An 18660-nucleotide genomic window follows, 5' to 3' on the forward strand; every position below is an offset into this window, starting at 1 on the left:
CGGGAGTCGGGTTTTCTCACGGCTCCATTTTGCGGCGACTTCTGTCGAGTAGTTGGGATTGATGACGACCAAGACGATCACATTGTCTGAAGGTGCGCCCTAGCTGTAATTGGTACTGACCCATTATTGAATCCTTCTCTGTGATTTCTGTTCGCATTCTCGGTCGTTTATTCATTCGGCATTCTTTTCATTATTCGTGCATATTGTTCTTTTGTTATAGAATGGTCAATGTTCACCGACGATGATAAATTGAGGAGACATTTTTCGGTGTTTTCTCAAGTGGCTTTTGGGCTACTCTACTGCTGGGATTTAAGAAAGAAATAATACCTATTGTCGACCTCATACCGTATGATTTTTCCAGTGATTCACTCGGTCTTTTGTTCATTGGCTGTAAGAGAAGACATCAGATAGTTATGGCGACGTTTGAAAATGACAACTTTATAACAATTCATTGTGTGATGACATGCTATTCAAAGTGTTGCTCACATATAGCCTGCGTCATTCGATACAAAATAATATTTTCAGTATAGCAAGCAATGCATGCATACATATTTTACATACATGAATGTAAACGGACAATTCCACATTTAATTCCCACGAAAAGGAAGCAGTAGTTTCATGTTATATTCCTATACTCGGCAATGGAATTCATCAGATTTGGTCAACTCGTCTTGTCCGTTCGAGCAGTAAGCGTGACGTCAAACCCTCGGCGATGCTTGAACAGCTTTTACACGGTGTGAGGCTGGTTTTTATTTCACTTTTACCGCCTCATAGCTGTAAGTTAATGGTGCATCAATATCGGCAGATAGCAGCTGTGCAGCCGAGTGGACGAACCGCCCCGGCGACGACAAAAAACACGCACCATTTTCCAGGGTCGCATGCAAAAAGGCGAGCGCTTTTGAACATAGTCATCGGCGGCAACCTTTCCCAGACCACTAGTGAACTTTTTGCACATTGGTATTGGTTATTTTGCCGTTTTTATTCAGAAATCGGTTAGCTCTTCGTCACATCCTTGGTAATAGGAGATTGATCTCCAACCTGCACTCTGTTCATTAGACTGCGCGCTGCACACGGCGTGAACGAATTCTAATGGGACTCGTCTGCGCGAGAATACTGCACTCGAGATGAACTATTAATTTATGCGAACTATAAAAACTGCCTTTGGAGCGGAAAATTACAAAAGCTTGCGCGGCGCCGTGTGGCGATGGGGCCGCCGTGTCCGGATGAAATACGAGGTGCTCTGGAGGTGCGCGCGCTCGGCGGCTATTGTGATCAGACGCACTTGTCCGCGCGGAACCGGATCCTCACCCCATCCTGTGAGAGGCGGTCTAATGGATAAAGATGGTTCAGTTTTATCCATTGACACAGGGACATATGTTATTGAAACTGCTAGTCGGTTGTTCCTGGTGCGATCTAGTACTTAAAAATGTAAAACTAGGTAGGTAGGTGCTTAGCAGTTTAATTGACCGCTGATTTATTGGGTACGGATCGTAACGCGCTTCTGCTCACACGCAGATGAGATCATTGAAAGCTTTTACCCGTCGATTGACCACTATTGTTATCTGAAGATTCACATCAGCTTTCATTCTGGCCAATCCAACACATAATGACCTCATCAGCTCTCAGTGACTCCCAAGTCCCAATGACCTCTGGTGAGCCCCCGTTGACCTCTGGCCGACCCGTAATGACCTCTACCGTCGCTCTGTTGCAGCATGCTGCGCTGATCGGTGGACCGAACGCCGTCAACTGCCCTCTCTGCCATAAGATGTATCTGGGCGGTGCGGCGCTGATGGAGCACATGAAGCACGTGCACAAGGACCCCAACGCCTCGGGCGTGGCAGGTGAGCTAGCTGACGATGACTAGCCGTCAAGAAAACATGTTTGTTGCTCGCTCTATTGGTGTTTGGTGACTTGTGTTGCCACTTATTTCGTTTGTCCTGTCCTGCTTTATGTGTAAAACTCGAACCCTCTTAGCAGTGGACGCAGTCGCAGGAATCGGGTAGATCAGAACCTCAAAGCGATGATGTTTATTGATATAAATTCAAAAGAGGCTGCCCTCATCTTAGTCCCTTGAAAGCGATGCACCTTAGCACCTTGATCGTACCACCCCCTCATCATTCGAACTACCGCTGACCCGTGTCAGCATCATGCGCCGCCTGTCAGTAGCGGAAACAGGGCCACTAAATTAGCTACCGGCACGGGCAATCAGTCGATCATTACTAGTCACTCAGTTGGTTTATCGTCCGACGAGCTGTGCAATTTTAGCGGCCGGTTTATGATTGACGGGGTCTGTGGTGAGGCAGGATGCACCGGACGGTCCTAGGGGGCTAGGGGGTGGTAGCTTTCCGAGAAGGACACAGGGCGCTCCGATCGGGTGTCAGTTATTGCTCGCAGTTATAAGGCGACTTTTCTGACTATAAATCTGAACGGCTGGGACGGAGGTTATTGGTCTGTGCGGTAGTCTGATGGTCTGAGGGCCTGTCGCCGTGTTTCTGTCTTTTCGTCCCTTTGTAGTTTGTATCACCGTCCTTTTATCCCTTTGTTTTTCCTTCCCTACATCTTCCAGTCTCTCCTAGCTCCGTCTCTCCGTCTCATCTCACCCGTCCCTCCGTCTCGCTATCTCCCCCCCCCCCCTACAGTGACCAGCCGCGGGTGTCGTCGAGTGTCGCCATTTTCTATCCCCGCCACCGCCGAACTCAGTGATCTGCGACGGATTAGCGGCATTAGTGTCCACCGGCGACACAGTAGACACCGACACCCAGCCGCCGATCTGTCCTATAGAGCCTGTCGGCCGCGGGAGGGCTCAGGCAGATGGTCAGAATTCTTAGAGTTGGTGCTAAACGAGGTGCCGACAGGGCGATGGAGATGATGGTTAGGAATCTGGTAGCTGAGAGGGGAGGGTAATCTAGCGCGCTGGTAGCGGTGACAGATGTGATAGCTGTGACAGGTGACAGGTGTGACAGGTGACAGGTGACAGGCATGACGTGCGAGACGCAATAACGGCACGATCGAAATCAGGTCGAGGTGATCGTAACGAAGCAGCGCTACCGCAGATTTGCGCTAGATTTCTGAGAGGGTCCCCCCGCGGTTTGCACAAGGGAACGGACATATCATTTAATCGCCGCGGCTCAAATATCGTTGCCAGTGTTTAGGGTACAACTCGACATGAGTTACCACATTTCCGTGTCTGATTGTCAGCATCTGATAGTGATGGAACAAATTTTAATACAAGAATAATGGTTTTAATGTCAGCATGGCGTGCCTGGCCAGTAACGGTGAATGACGTGAATGCCACTTGTGTCCGTGTGTGACATGTGAAACTGTCGTTAAAATGTCTTCAGAAATACGGCTCTTCAGCGTTTCGTGCGAATATTCTCGTGTGCTGAAAGCATGTTGCTCGGTGCACTGAAATGCACGTCGCGTCTCTTTGATGCCATGAATTTACCGGTTAGCTTTACCAGGAAGACCGGCATGGGTCGTGGAAACAATGGGCTCGCTATTTATTCCACGAAACTGACCGAAAAAGGGGACCAAAGTAAGCTTGTTGTGACCAAGGGAGGACCAGACAGGATACGTGTCCCCTGGTCATTGTCGCTTTCAATTACCATAAGAAACTTATTAGCACTTATCGGTATCTAGCACATCCTTCTCTTATCTTCTTTCCTTTCTCTGATCTAGTGTCGTCGGTTATCTAACTGATCCTTTTCTCTCATTGCAGCTAAGCGGCGGACTCCGAACCATCCCTGTCCGATCTGCGGCAAGCAGTACGTCAACGAGGGCTCCTTGAGGAAGCACATGGCCACCCACCCGGAGGCTGCCGGGCTGGCCTCTCCGCTGAGGATGTGGCCCTGCTCCGTTTGCCAGGCCGTCTTCACGCACGAGTCCGGTGAGTGAGATTATGGGGACTGGGGACAGCTACAAGGGGCTGATCAGTGGTCACTAAAAACCAAGGCCTTCCTTACTCCGCAAATTACATTCAATGATTGAAATGATAATGCCATTATTTTTGGAAGCATTAAAGATGCCACTTGTAAACAACTTATGTAAATTTAACTTTACAGAAAGGACACAACAATTACAATCACAACCCACCTTATTTTTCACATATCTGTTTTAGAAATTGGCACAACTGAGACCTCCTACAGATCTGTCTGTCCTGGCAGGCTCATGACGCACCCTCCCCGCTCATCCGGCAGCGTTCCTGACGCACATGGACCACATGAGGATGGACCCGAAGCACCAGTTCGCCGCCCAGTACGTCCTCTCCCGAGCTGCCGCCGAGCGACGAGAGCGTGAAACTCTGCTGGCCGCCGCCGCCGCCGCAGCTTCCTCTTCCATGTCAATGGGTATGAACGGCCACATGTTCCCCAACATGGGCATGACGGGCATGTCCAGCTGGGCTCCGACTCCGACCCCGAGCTCCGGCGCCGGGCTGGTGGGTGTGCCGGGCACCACACCGGGTACGCCGGTCACGCCGGGGGCTAACAGCGGGCCCGGACCGCTGGGCGGAGCCCCCGGAATGCCTGCCGGTACTGGCACGCCCCTGACGACGGCCGCGTCGGCCACGTCGCCGTCGGCGCACTCTGATTCGTCGTCTCGCATCTCGACGCCGGCAGAGGCGAAGATGGAGCCGCGCGCCGGTGGCGCCACCTCGATGCTGCAGCACGCGTCGGTGCTGCCGCCTAACGGCGGACGGATGGAGATGGAGCGTGGAGGTGACCCGATGGCCGGTCACATGCCACCTCGTATGGAGCCTCCCGGTCATCAGCGGCTGGGTATGCTGAACCGTCTGGGCATGCAGTACCCGATGGCGTCTCACTGTCAGACGGGGATGTCAATGGCTCCGGCACGTCCCACCGACAGCATGAGGGCCATGATTCAGCAGACTCAGGCCGAGCTGGTCAAGTCTACTCTGACCTCCCAGGCGGAGAGCGCCCGCTCGCTGGACGTCCTCCGCTCTCTCACCACCCAGGCTGAGACCATGGTGGTGCAGCCCGACTTCCGGTTCCTTCAGGCCGACCTGGCGATCCGCTCGAGTCACGACGGCGGCGCTGTGCGGCCCGAGTCGGCGGGCGGCGGTCTGCAGGGCGGAGATCAGCTCGGGGAGTCTCTCCGACTCCAGGACAGTCTGAGGCTGCACCACGACCCACGAGGAGCGCTTGGCTTCCTGCAGACCTCGCAGGGTGGAAACTGAGCTCCCTGGCCGGCATCGAACGCCGTTAGCACACTGGACAGCGCCGGATGTTCTGGGCTTGACGGGCGCCGCGCTGTAGTAGTTTCAAGTTACGAGAATAGCCCTGCTAGGTACACGCTCTAGGACGCAGACAGAGTGAAGCAGGCTTGGCCGAATTCGCGGCGCAGGAGCAGCTACGGTGTCACTACTTTGACGGGCCGTGGTGGGGTTGTGTTGACGTCAACGACAGCGTCTACAGACGGCGCCCGCCCCGCTCCCTGCCTGTCGCAGCTCTCTCCTGCTTTCTCTCACGTCTTCAGCTACATTTCTACACGGTTCTGTGTCCATGTTCGTAATGTTGTCTCCAGCGAGCGGCGTGTTCATTGTCGGCTTGATTCGCTTGCGTTGGCGCCGGCCAACCAATGACAGCGCGCCGTCACACGTGATGAAAACCAAAGCAGCGTGCTGTCTCTCAAACGGTGTACAATTTGATCTCGAGGCGAGCCGCTGGCGGGCCGGCCAAATGCGCTCTGATGTTCGTCATTCGGCCGGCCGTATCGAAGCGGAGTGTTCGCTGTAAATAGCCCACAGTTGTCGCTACCGTTGCCCAATGCTGGAGCCGTAAGATTGATGTCCTAGCGAGGCATTAAGCGCGTGAATGATACATCATCGTACTTTTGTCATTTTTGTGTGGGTGTTGGTGAGGACCGAGGAAAAGCGACAGGGATAGAGGGATTTAGGCAGCTACAGGGAGGGAGGGAGCGCGCAGGAATGTGCAGAGGGATGTGAGAAGTGTCGATATCGTGGTCGCCATCGGGTGCAATACAGCTCCGTGTTATGTGTAGAGGCGGTCCGTTCCGCCGCCCCTTGTGATGTCGAGCGGCATGTGGCGTCACAGTGTGACCTGTGACCTGTGACCTGCCGCTCTGTGACCCGTGACCGGTCCCCGGTCCGACCTGCCGCTCGCTGTGTGACCGAGGTCATAGGTCGCGAGATGACGGTTCCCGCCGAGCAGTAGTTCCAATTTGAACAGAGCGCGTGTGCTGTCGTCTTTCCCCGTCCGCTTCCCAACAGTGCAGCTGTAGCAGCCTGTCCCAGCATTTGTCAACATGTTATGTACTATGCTTGGTTACGTTTTCTATCATCTTTCCTTACCATCACAAAAAATCGGACCTCAATTCCTAGCGATCTATTCACAAATTATTCGACATTCTTTCACAAAGCTTGCACATAACTACAGAAAGTCTGTAGCCGAAATTATTCATCCGTCACTTCCCTCCACAACTACCGAATTATCTTAGTCTATAGATCACTTCCCATTTCAAACTAAAACATCAGGCGGCGACCAGAGTTTGGCCTCTAGGTCAAGCGTCTGGTAGCACACATCGGTTTCGACTCGTCCCTTCGCCGCCACATCCCCCTCTTTAGCAGCGCTACGGTTCGCAGAGTGTAGAGTAGCCCCGCCCGCCGCTCTGAGTTGTTGTGACGAGGGCCCCCGGGGGCCCCAATGTGGGCCTCAGGGCCCTTTGCGTGGCTCCCGGGGCCCTCGACCTCGCTCTCATCCGCCGTCGCCGTCGCCGGTGCGTCCCGCTGTGTTTCCATTATTGTTGGTGATTTGTAATGCTGCATTACCTGGCAGTGCTGGATGTACGAGTATGTGTTGGTGTTTGACAATGTCGTGTAGCCGTCTGGTGAAAATACATGGTTCAGTGCAACGTTTGGTGTGAAGTTGCGAGTTGCGATGGCAATAGGTAGGGCTCGACGTATCAACTAGGAATGGGAAACTATCAGAGATAACTCCTGTTTTGACATTCAGACCCATTTGATTCAAGTGGCACAGCAACACAAAATGTTGTTAGCTGTAAGCTGAATATAAAAAACATGGATGGGTGGCTATCGGATGATGGCTCATATGACCTGATAGGTCAGCATATAGCGCGGTCAACTGAATGCATGAGTGCACTGACTCGCTTATCCAGATGAGGTCACGTCTGACCCTCTGCTGACCACAGACCCCGGCATTTCATCACGCGGGTCATCTGACGACATACCACGTGACAATGTGGCACGTGTTTCCTGTGTCAACAAACACGAGTCTGCGCCTCTCGGGTTTCAGTTATCATTTCATTCGCCCCTCCCCTGGTCCAGGTCCGGTCCGTCTGTCCGTCTGCGTCTGTCCGTCTGTCTGTCTGTCTGTCTGTCTTTCTGTCCGTCTGTCTGTCTGTCTGTCTATCTGTCTGTCTGTCTGTCTGTCTGTCTGTCTGTCTGTCTGTCTGTCTGTCCGTCTGCTGGACGGTCCAGTATCGTGTGTCGACGACCCCCCGCCCCCTCCGTCCCCATCCCCGGAATGGAGCCATGTTATCAAAAACTCTCCCGAGTCGGTAGAGTTCAGCTGAGCCGACTGCCAGTGTTGCTGACCGTATTATGTCTGTGACTTGTCTCTTCTATAAACATAAATGCTGGTTAGGTACTATGTAGGTATTTATAGTAATAAAAAAGAAATGGTCTGCGTTGTGGGCATAGTCAGACAGATAAGTAGAGATTTGAAATTGAAGGCATATCTTACTGTTTCAAATAATTGTAACCATAATGCGGTTGTTTAGTAGCAAATACGTAAGCTGAGCTAATGATTTAATTGCCACGCTCATATATTTTCACTCAGCGCTATAGATTGCTTCAAACATTTTGGTTTTAAGGAGAGAATGTGCTAAGTAATTACTCTTTATTAGTTACTTACTCCCATATAACGTCTATTAGTGTTGTGTTTAAAAAAGAAAAGAAAACGCTTTAGAGCGACTTCCTCCCCGTCTTCGCGGCAATAAAAAAAAAATATGGAAGGCCGTTTGAATTAAATTACAAACTTAACAACAATCGCATGCATTAAACCAACAAATGCTAACCTGCTCTATTCATCACCCCTCCGTCATGCACAGCAGCTCGATGTGAGCACCTGTCCTCGTAAGTTACATTTCACCATCATCTCTCCACCTGGGGAGCTCCATTTCTGGCTAGCTAGCTGAGCTACAGGTGCAGTATTCTTTGTTCCTCGCTACTCCGAGTCTCTACACACCTGCAACGGTTGCACTCGCAGGCACCCCTCCCCTCACACACACATACACGCGCACTTGTCGACAGGATGTGAGTGACGGGTGCTGCTGTGCGCCTTCAAACCGTCACAGGGGCGGCATAAAAAGGCCCGTCGTAGGTGTACCAGGTAGTTTTTCTGATAGTTTTGTATTTCATCAGCAATGCCACATAGGTAGGCGCTTGTGAGAAAGTAAAGGAATGGCACTGAAGTGTCGTGCCATGAAATATATTCGATTTGACGCTATAAATCCGCTTATTCCTTGCCTTTCTTCACTTAACTTCACTTAGAACTAATCTCATCGTCTATCACCACTTTTATCTATTCTTGTCACCCTCTAGAATAAATTTATCTTTTATTCATAATTATTACATCCCATTTTATATATGGCCGTTCCACTTGGGCTGGGTTTGACACCAACACTGCTGATCATATTTCCACCGATAAACCTATACTCCAGATATTCACCGGCGCCGCACCACCAGACCCGTGCTCTGAGCACGCCTCTGTCAAAACATAGAGAGACTGACAGGGTCGCGGTATCGCGAGGCGCGCTCGAGCACCGAGCAAGTGTGCGAGGGTCGATCGGGCCGTCAAATGCCACTCGTGAGCCGGCCGGCCGCGGTCGGAGCGAACTGGGCTGTCACGGATAGCAGTGAGAAGGGCAGAGGTATAGTGAGGAGGTGAGAGGCGCAGTGAGAACGTGAGAGACGCAGCGAGGCAGAAACGCAGTGAGACAGTGAGCAGAGGTGCGAATAGAAGGCGTGTCCGTGTGTGACTGATAAGGTCCGACTGCAGTTTGTCGCAGTGATTTGTGGGCTCCGGTGACGGATTCATTTCGTGCGTATTGTGAAAGGGCAGCTCTTCTTTGTGATGCCAATGTGACACAGCAATATAGAGGTGCAGCTCATCGCCGTTACAACTTGTAACGAGCTCGACGTCCCGGACCGAATCTCATAAGAACAAAAAAGCCTTTGAAGTGAGACACTATAACTACACCAACCAGCGTAATCCGTCTTTTCTCCGAAAGTCATAATTGTTTTGATGCGTTTCTAAATTTTACAACAGAAACGGTGATAAGGACGCAATAAGTCTCACACCAAGGCGAAAAGACCTGTGCGGCGCGCGTCATCTCCAACTGAGTAGAGAAGTGAGAAGTAGAGAAGTGACTCTTCTTCGAACTCCATTTCATCCCAGCAGCGCTCATCATCTCACCATCCCAGCACGATGAGTCTGCTGGGCAGCAAGCTGGCGGCCGCGGCAGTGCTGCTGGTATCAGCACTGCTGCTGGGCCTTCTGCCTTTCCTGCTCCTCGGGTGGCTGCGGGGCGACTCGGGCGGCCGGCCACGTCTTCAGCTAGCTCTCTCCTGTGTCCAGTGTTTCGGTGGTGGGGTGCTGCTGGCCACAGTCTTCGCACATATGCTACCCGAACTGCACGAGGCGCTCGATCTGCCCGACTCAGACTTCCCTCTAGCCGAGGTGCTCGTCTGCGCCGGCATGTTCTGCATCTACGCCGTGGAGGAGCTGGTCGAAGTCGGTATGAACGCCGGCAGCGGAGGATGGTCGGCCAGTCTGGGGCTGCGTGACAAACCCACATACGGAGCCCTGGAGCAGCTGCCTAGGGTCGAGGGATGGCATGACGGACACTCACACAGCCTGCCACAAGACGGCCTTAGCGGATTTCGGGCGGTCGTCATGGCCGTGGCTCTATCGGCGCACTCGGTATTTGAGGGTATGGCCATCGGTCTAGAGGACCACACGGAGAGCGTTTGGTTGTTAGCCGCCGCCATCACCGCCCACAAGGGCATCATCGCCTTCTGCTTGGGCGAGCAGCTGGCGGCCTGTGCGTATGGCACGCGGCGCTCGCTGGTGTTGCTGTTGGTGTTCGTAGCGGCCGCGCCACTGGGTGTGTTATTGGCAGCGCTAATACCAACCCCGGACGGTGGCGACTCCATCCTGCCACAAGTCCTACAAGCTCTAGCCTCTGGATCGATCCTCTATGTTGTAGTGTTTGAGATCATCCAGGGAGAACGGGCTAAGCAGGGCGGTGGGCTGCTAAAACTACTGGCCGTGGTAGCTGGGTTTGCGTTCATGGTGGGGATGTCACAACTGCTGGTAGAAGATGAGAAACGGGCGGTGACGCAGATGATCCTGGAGGAGTCAAAGGCTCCCGTCACCACACCTGCCATGGTGGAATGACAATAAAATTAGACAATAGACATGCGCAAGACTTTTGTCAAAGACGACCGTTGTATCTTTCCTTCATCTTTTCTTCATTTTTGCTGAACTGACATCTGCCGCAATATTTTCGCCATTCAGTTTGTTGAGGAAGTGTGATGTTTTGTGTACTATTGTGTATGCCTATGGAAGCCGTTGACGAAACGTATTCATTTATGTACCTATTGGCAAAATGCATCTATAGTCCAACGTTACTTTGCAGTGTTACCCATTGAACAGGCCAATATAATGTGTTTTGAGTTGCCAATTGTCCTATCTGTATAGAACAGAGAAATATATGCAGTCAATGAATCTTTAGCGGCACATTTTCTAAGCCTTTTCAGGACGCTCGAAAAACCAAAAGCACGGCTTCCATTGGTCACCCTGGGGCTTATCCTGTCAAAGAAGTGCACTGCGGCACAGCATAGCTGCAGGCGTTTGACTACTGCCATCTAGCGGCGAAATATGAAAACAGTGGTCATTGCGGCACAGCATAGCTGCAGGCGTTTTACTACTGCCGTCTAGCGGCGAGAGATGAAAACAATGGTCTTTGCGGCACAGCATCACAGCAGGTGTTGAGGGCAGGTAAAACCACACGGCGATGGCAATGCATAGATTTTAGTTGTTTGAAAGCATTACCTGCGTTACGTTGTTGATAGGAAGAAGAATTCGGCTAAACTGAGCCGCCTTTTCAGCACTGCGATCTAACTATAATTTTCCCGGTCACCAAACCGGACTACTCGAAGTCCCATAAGGCAAGGTTCCAGTAGCGGCGGAACACCCTCAAAGGGGGGGGGGGGGAGGCACTGCCGACTTTTAGTCTCAATGAATATTTCTCCTGCATCTTGCTTCGACCACACCTTATCTAAATTTCAATAGACTCCTTAAATTATGTCAAGCTTTAACGGGAGCATACCCTTTGACTTACATCTGTCGACGTGAGCAAGACACAGCCACAGGCGATCATAGCATCCGGCGCAGCCGCTGACGTCTCTCATCACCCGACACAACACCTGACTCTGAGGCTAGCTGTGATATCAGTGCTGCCTGTGATATCAATGCCAGCTGTGATACCATCTGCCGGACATTAGAACAGCACCGGCAGCCGGAACGGGTCAGCGCGATCCCTGTCACTGCTCCGGCGGGGTCACCGCCACAGGGCAGGGCGGGGCGGTCCGTCTCCCCAGGTCACCGGGCGCGTACCCAACGGCTGTGTCAGCGGCTCAGTGGGTCAGAGTCCCCCCCCCCCCTCCGAACACGGGAGGACAGGTCACAGCTCGGAGCGCTACTGGTCCAGTCAGACACCGCTGCCGTCCGCCGAACCATCATGTCCCGCACGGGGACACCAGCGGCTGTTCTAGCTACTCTCCTAGCAGTCATTCTGGTGGATTTGGCCCTTCTGCCGCCTTCAGCTGCTGGAGAGAGCCCAGCACTGACGCCTTGCTCGGTGATCCTTCCCCGACATTGCACGCCAGCCAACTGCGCTCTCCCAGTGGTAACTGAATCCTGCTGCCGCTGTCACAATCTATGTTGTGGCTCGAGTGATAACCGACAGAAGTCTGACGATATCGAGCGCGGGGATCTGGATTCCACCGGTTCTGAGAGCTCCGAAGCAGAGGAGCAGCCGGCAGAGTCTGGGTCATCTGGAGCCCAAACGACTGAAGACAATAATGCAGCCGTGAAGCTTCCGCAGCCGTTGGTTCTCGCTCCAAAATGTGAGTACTGGCCCCGGTAATACGGCACGATTAGAATTCATACCAAACAAAGGAAACAATAGCTTGATTAGCGGTCAAGCTTTATTAGACTAGGTTTGTGTGATGCAGTTTTTTGTAATAGCTACTTCACTCTTGTATGGTGTGAAAGAAATAGAGAGCAATTAGTAAAAAGAATCTTGTGAGGAATAGAGACGTTACTATTTCAGCTTGCTTTGCTAGCCCTCATTTTCTCTAGCGAAAATGATATATAAACTTATTATGGACTGAAAGAACAGTCAATTAAAAAAAAAGTTATTCAATAGGTGCTGAGCTCATTACTTACTAAGTTCTCATTCCTGTGTTTGAACAATTATCATGTTACAACCTATACAAAAGACCATATTCCGGATAAAAAAGTTCGATGCAATCAACTGTTTCGTTTTCGAACATAGTCATGCCTCAGAAGTGAATAGACCTTCAATCAGCGTTTTCTTTTCGTCTTCTCCTCAGCCCTCGGCTTTCTGCCACCGGGGTACCAGCCGATTTCTGACCAGGATGGCACGACCTCGGCGCCAGCCACCTGCGTGGAACCGGGCTTCCCCGCAGCCGTGCGGCAGCACGAAGACATCTGGCCAAGCCTGGTGAATCGGTGTCTGTATCTCAAGTGTCTGTCAGGTACCGTGCACGTAATCCTCAACAAATGCGGCGACTCCTCGACCACTTCGCCACCAACGACGCCTGCAACAGCGGCGACCCCGACGACGACTTCGGCAGTGTCGGTAGCTCGCTGGGCCAGTCACTACTATCCGTGCGTCGATCCGAACACTGGAGATGTGTACCAGCACGGAGAGACGCGACAGGACACCGAGCTGAGCTGTGGCTTCTTCCTCTGCTCAAATGGCTCCTGGGTGTTCGGGGGTTTCCACTGTCCCACCCCTGGCATCGACCCGGACCTCCCCGGTCCGGACTTACCAGACCCAGGGGCCCCAGTTCCGGATCCTCTCGACCCACCGGTCGTGATTTTCCCCTTGCCGACATCATCTGCCCCTCCTGGTGCCACAACCCTGTCCCCGAACCTGCCGACTGTAGTGCCCAGACCCTCTCCGGAAGACGGTCCCTGGGAACCAGACAGCTCATGCGTGGACGACTTTGGGCAAACACAGGCGAGCGGCAACACGTGGCTGGCTCCTGGCCAGCTGTGTGTATACTACCGCTGCCAGAGCGGCATCATCAGCTCCTTCACCAAGTCGTGCTCACCGCCACCTCCCGGCTGCGTTACCGGGCCGGTCCTCCCGGGCAAGTGCTGTCCGTCGGTCTCCTGTCCTCAAAGCCCGCGCGACTGCACCTTCGATGACAGGACGTACAGGAGCGGTGAGGTGTTCGCGGACAATCCCCTGCACCCGTGCCAGCAGCTGAGATGTGACGATGGTCTGGTGGTCAGCATGGGGCCGCCGACATTCTGTTTGGCTGTGTACTGCTCGCAGCCCGAGTGGCCCGAGGGCGCCTGCTGCAAGACGTGTCCCGGTGAGTGATCCACAAGCTAGTAGGTATCTCAAAATTTGTCTTGTTTCCTGTCTTAGCTGTCGTTTGATCGTCGTTGATCGTCGTTGATCGTCAATTGATCGTTGAATAGGCATAACAGTACGTTTTACTTGCTTTTAACGGGGTCTTTCCCGTTTATCCGCATTGACCTTTCTCCATGTGTCACCGACTTCAGGCGGGGAGCTGCCGAAGGAGCTCGAGGAGCTGAAGCAGCTAGTGCTGAGGCTGGGCCGGAGGCTGAACCTGCCGGCCGAGCTGATGTCGAGGCTGGAGGAGAGCGTCAACAGGCTGGTGGCCCAGCTGGCCGCCCTGCTGCACGACTCTGACGACTCGGTGACACTCGACACGTTGCTCAACAACCTTATAGAGATGACGGACATCCTCAACTCACTGGCGACCGGTGTTGGTGAGTAGCTCTGGACGGCATGCTGATGGATGAGGCCTTAGGGCTCCGATAAATGCGCTTCGCGTTTTACGAGTAAGATATCATAACATGGAGAAATATATGTTAGCCAGTCTACAGAAAAACATCGCAGCCACCACTTATGTATTTATGAGTGCGTATAAATCAATCATTATAAGACCGAAGATGGCTACTGCATGTGATGGCTACCGCCCCTGCACCCTGACGTTTCAGCGGATCAGTCCATCACCTTACTGGAGGTGCTCCTCGGTCAGCTGCGTGTCCGTCTGCTGGCCATTGTGGATCAGCTGAGACCGAGCATCACCGACGAACAGATCTCCAACGCCCGTATCGACATCGACGAGTTCGTCGCCTGGCTGCGAGCGTTCCCGTCGGCGGACCGGACGAGCGCGGCAGGCATCCTCATCAACGACCTCACCCGGCTCTTCTCCGGCCTGCTCATGGAGCCAGGTGAGAGTGATAGGTTCAGCTGCCGAGCAGCTCACAGCATCGGGCGATTATTACCGTCGTGAATCGCTTATTGTTGGATATACGGAGCAGTTCATACGCGGAACAGTGGATCGTACATGGATCTTTGAAATTGTTTAATTAAGAATATAATCTAAATCCAAAGCCTACCGAAGCATGATATTTCGAGTCATTTTTCCATCAAGTCTACTGCAAGATAAAACAATCCAGCCGCCCACCTTATGCAATGTGTCGGTCCACCCGCTTGGCCTCCCGTAAACTGACTCCGCCCTGCTCCCTTTCCAGGCTGTACGGACGCGGTGGGCACCGTCCACCCGGTGGACACTCTGTACGTGGACAATCCAGAAGCACCAAACACCTGTTTCGTGTGCGCCAATCTGAGCTCTGGAGTCTCGCCGCTGGCAGTGATGAATATCAGCGAGTGTGGAGGCCCTCCACCGGCCGGCTGCACGGCCAGGCTGGAGCCCAACAGCTGCTGTCCGCGTGTCAGCTGCTCCCCAGGAGGTCAGTGGATGGGGTGGGAGGTCAAGGAGAAAGGAAGGCCAAGAAGGAAGGGAGGGAGGTCATTGAGGAGAAGGAAGTAACAGGGGTAAGATGTAAACGGGATCAGTGAATCGGGAGGGAATAACTGTGATAATGAAAACTTTTTGTTTCAGTAAGAGATCATTGTGCTGTTTACCGCATTGGACAGACCCCTATAAAATAAGGATTTATGAGCACGAAGTGGCTCATATTCGCGCGGAGCCATCATCCTCCCTCACTCCCCTGACCATTGACCTTTCTGCCATCAGCGGCTGCGTGTCGGGACGACCGCGGTGAGCTGCACCCGCACGGCTCCACCTTCTTCGACGACCCGAAGTACCCGTGCATCACGTTCAACTGCACTGACGGCGTAGCGGCTGTGGTCGACAAAGTGTCGTGCATGGCGCTGCCCGACGGCTGTTCCCCGTGGAAGATGAAGGGATTCTGCTGTCCTAAATCAGACTGTCCAGCCGGTGAGAGTCTGGGTCTTTTGTCCATGGAGTGATCCGTATAGACATTTGTCGCGCAGTCAGCAATCGCGGCTGGAACAGCGGCTGACTGGGACTTAACGGGCACCACCACGGGACAGGGTAAACCTGCCACCCTGTACGCACCGTTTATCGGATTCATTCATCGTTCTTACCCTTATGGCATCAGTTGTGTTTTGACGTAAATAGTTAATTCCCAATCCTATACCTACGTAGCCGTTGCTGATTTACCCTCCTTCCTCTTCCCGTTTTCTCTCGTTTCAGTCGAGTGCGTGCACGAGGGCCGTCGCCGTGACGACGGCACCACATGGCCGGCGGACCCGCTGCGTCCCTGTGTGGTGCACACCTGTCTGGGAGGTCAGGTAACCTCAGAGGACCGCAGTGACCAGTGTCTGCCACCACCGGCCAGCCACTGCGTGCCGCGACTGGTCGACTACCGCTGCTGTCCACAGTACGACTGTGTCAGAGGTAATTCGGGGAACGAGATGCTGGTAACGGGGAAAGGGAACAAGTAAACGGGGCACTGGTAACGGGTAACGTTTGCGTAATAAGTTACGCTTGGTGACGTTGCATCAATCATTACGTTAAGAGGCCTAGCAGTGTTCTGGGCCCTGTTATCTATTTTTTATGTGTTATCAGATTATGGAATCGAGTAGGTATATAAAAAAATGATTTTCATATTCGTGACTTTTCCGCTGCTTATGACGAGTATACCGTATCCCCGTCTGGTGTCTCCCCATCTTCCCTAGTAAACTCTATATAACGAATGATATCTGACTCCCCCAGTGAACTGCACGTACCGCGGCCGGATGTACCGCGAGGGTGAGACGTGGTCGGACGACCCGCAGTACCCGTGCCGGCGGTACCGCTGTACCCGCCGCGGTACGGAGCGCATACAGGACCAGACAGTGCTGTGCAAGGGTCGCCCCCATGCCGGCTGTACCGGTCACAGAGACATCGGACAGTGCTGCAAACAGTGGATCTGCCCGCGTAAGGACGTGTGAGGGGATGGAAGCTGCAATTCTGCGCACAGAAAACTATCTAAGTCTGCCTTTTTTGCAGTGTTTGATTAAATTCGTCTAAATTCAGATGATCATAAAACTAAATCTTACCAAGGATGATAGCATACATGAATATATTATAAACAGTAGTGAAAAAAATAATGTTTTTATCGTTTTCAAGCTATCCCTGACATAAGCCCGCGCAATGACGCCGTATTTGATCGTTCAGTAACCTCTGTGCTCCTGTGTTCCAGAATGCGAGCACGGAAACCGTACCTACTCTGAGGGGGACGTGTTCTGGGCGGACCCTGATCGCCGCTGTGTCCAGATGGCCTGTCGAGAGGGGGTCACGGTACAGCTCACCCCTCAGACAACCTGTCCTCCCGTGCCGGCCGGCTGTACCCCAGTGTACTCCGGTACCACCTGCTGTCACGTCAAGTACACCTGTCCCTTCTGCATGTTCGACCCGCAGGGGAACTTCATTCAGATGGTGCTGGAAGGCCGCGGGGACTCCGGAGCCTAGCGATGGGTGTGCGGTAGATGTAGTTTTATTTAGGGCTGTTTAGTGATAGCATTTGAGGACCTCGTGGCTTTGGAGTTTGGCTGTGTTTCTGTGGTAGACGCAACTGTAGAGGTGTGTGGTGAAAATACTGTGCTAGTGTGCACAAATAGACTAGCAACGGTACAAGTATGCAATATGAACGCTTGTGCTACCTGGCGGAGCTGGGCTGGTGCAAGAAAGATGTATGGATACTTGAATAACCAAGTAACTACATCGATGAACAGATGTTCCGATTCGCAAATGTTACCTAAATATCAATGTGATATAGAGGCATGTCGAAATCGTATAGAGACTTCAAATGATGAATGTCACTTATGTAATTTAGTAAGCGTGAATGCCATGAACTCTCAATGTGAATTTGGTTTGAATAAACTGGTGTAACGCTAAAGTTGTACTTTGCTGTAAGCTTCATTACACATGCGTATATAGGGATATTGCTGCGCTATATTCTTAAGAAAATCGTACCATTTTTGGAATATTGAAATTAATGTCCAAAGGCGACGGATGTTGCGGAAACGGGCTTGTCGAATTCTATAGAGTAATGTTTTTACAATACAGTGATATTATTCCACGAGCTTGAGGCGATTTGTCAAAACATGAATGAATCAGGAACATTCGGCCTTCAATGACGTGATCAGGGCTGAGGGCAGGGCCTCAGTAGCGGCGGAACACCTTCAATTAAGGGGGGGGGGGGGCACTTCCGAATTTTGGTCCCATTCTTTCCATGCAACACCCATAGGGCTAATGTTAAAATGACAAAATCAAGGGGGCACGGTGCCCTGGTGTCCTCCCCGTTCCGCCGCCTATGCAGGGCCTCATATAAGCCGATCCGTTTTCTGCACACTGCACTAGCCCCCTTCGCCATACCTACTAGAACTTCGTGGGGAATAAGGTGAACAGCCAAGTCAGGCCAGAAACCTAAAAGGGAGCGTCTGGTTGAGGTAAATAACTTCACCAAGACCGGAGCAGATTAGCCACTTTAGCATCATCGCGTTTTTCAGCTCCAGATGAGCACGAAATTATCAACCTTTTGTCTGAGAAAGGTCATGCTTGGTGCTGACCTCAGGTCAGGGTCAGGTCAAGTTCGGCTATGCCAGGATTTAAGAGGCTGGCTGAGGGAAGTCATGCTGCATGTCATTTGATAGAGTGACTCAATCTGAGCTCATTGGTGCGAAAAAGTCTCACCAACTAACCGAGACTAGTTTCCCGATGGCCTAGGGTGACCCTACTAGCCCGCGCACCGACGGGGGTCTGCGCCAACTTAGAACCGACCTAGTGTAATGTATTGGATCGTGCAAGATCTGAAATAAGCAATCATCGATCTATTGGACGCTTTAAGATTCGTTCATCCGAGCCATCATATAATTTGTGAGATCTCTTCTTGCCAGACAACCCGCAGAAACTTCCTCTGATCACACAATCTTTTGTATTGTTTGACGTTATCACTAAAATATTACATATCACAGAAAACACGATTTTCTTTT

The 18660-nt window shown here is 52.2% G+C and overlaps 3 protein-coding genes across 5 annotated transcripts in view; all 3 read left to right on the plus strand.

The window, feature by feature from the left end:
* LOC122388001 (zinc finger protein 384-like) overlaps positions 1–6892 on the plus strand; it is a 78787-nt gene extending 71895 nt beyond the window's left edge. For all 3 annotated transcript variants that reach the window (XM_043378731.1, XM_043378730.1, XM_043378732.1), the window contains 3 exons: positions 1712–1841; positions 3719–3886; positions 4197–6892. In XM_043378731.1, coding sequence (XP_043234666.1) covers positions 1712–1841; positions 3719–3886; positions 4197–5194 — 1296 coding nt within the window. In that variant the 3' untranslated portion in view covers positions 5195–6892. The remainder of the gene's footprint in view (positions 1–1711; positions 1842–3718; positions 3887–4196) is intronic.
* Positions 6893–8820: 1928 nt separating this feature from the next.
* LOC122387989 (zinc transporter ZIP3-like) lies at positions 8821–10477 on the plus strand. The gene has a single exon (XM_043378715.1). It carries the CDS (start codon positions 9486–9488, stop codon positions 10455–10457), a length of 972 nt encoding a protein of 323 aa, XP_043234650.1. The 5' UTR covers positions 8821–9485; the 3' UTR covers positions 10458–10477.
* Positions 10478–11617: 1140 nt separating this feature from the next.
* Positions 11618–17564, plus strand: LOC122387991 (kielin/chordin-like protein). Its single transcript, XM_043378716.1, has 9 exons — positions 11618–12190; positions 12680–13693; positions 13887–14117; positions 14349–14585; positions 14889–15107; positions 15395–15598; positions 15878–16081; positions 16400–16603; positions 16869–17564. The coding sequence occupies exons 1-9, from the start codon at positions 11803–11805 to the stop codon at positions 17135–17137; spliced, it is 2970 nt and encodes a 989-aa protein (XP_043234651.1). The 5' UTR covers positions 11618–11802; the 3' UTR covers positions 17138–17564.
* Positions 17565–18660: the final 1096 nt, after the last annotated feature.

This window comes from Amphibalanus amphitrite, unplaced genomic scaffold, assembly GCF_019059575.1.
Source record: "Amphibalanus amphitrite isolate SeventyFive unplaced genomic scaffold, NRLGWU_Aamphi_draft 000305F_arrow, whole genome shotgun sequence".
Classification (NCBI taxonomy): Eukaryota; Metazoa; Arthropoda; class Thecostraca; order Balanomorpha; family Balanidae; genus Amphibalanus; species Amphibalanus amphitrite.

Coding starts and splice junctions, on each gene's coding strand:
- LOC122387991 (XM_043378716.1), top strand. CDS start 11,803: ATGTCCCGCACGGGGACACCAGCGGCTGTTCTAGCTACTCTCCTAGCA. Junction 13,694..13,886: donor CTGCTGCAAGACGTGTCCCG/GTGAGTGATCCA, acceptor CACCGACTTCAG/GCGGGGAGCTGCCGAAGGAG. Junction 15,108..15,394: donor TGTCAGCTGCTCCCCAGGAG/GTCAGTGGATGG, acceptor TTCTGCCATCAG/CGGCTGCGTGTCGGGACGAC.
- LOC122387989 (XM_043378715.1), top strand. CDS start 9,486: ATGAGTCTGCTGGGCAGCAAGCTGGCGGCCGCGGCAGTGCTGCTGGTA.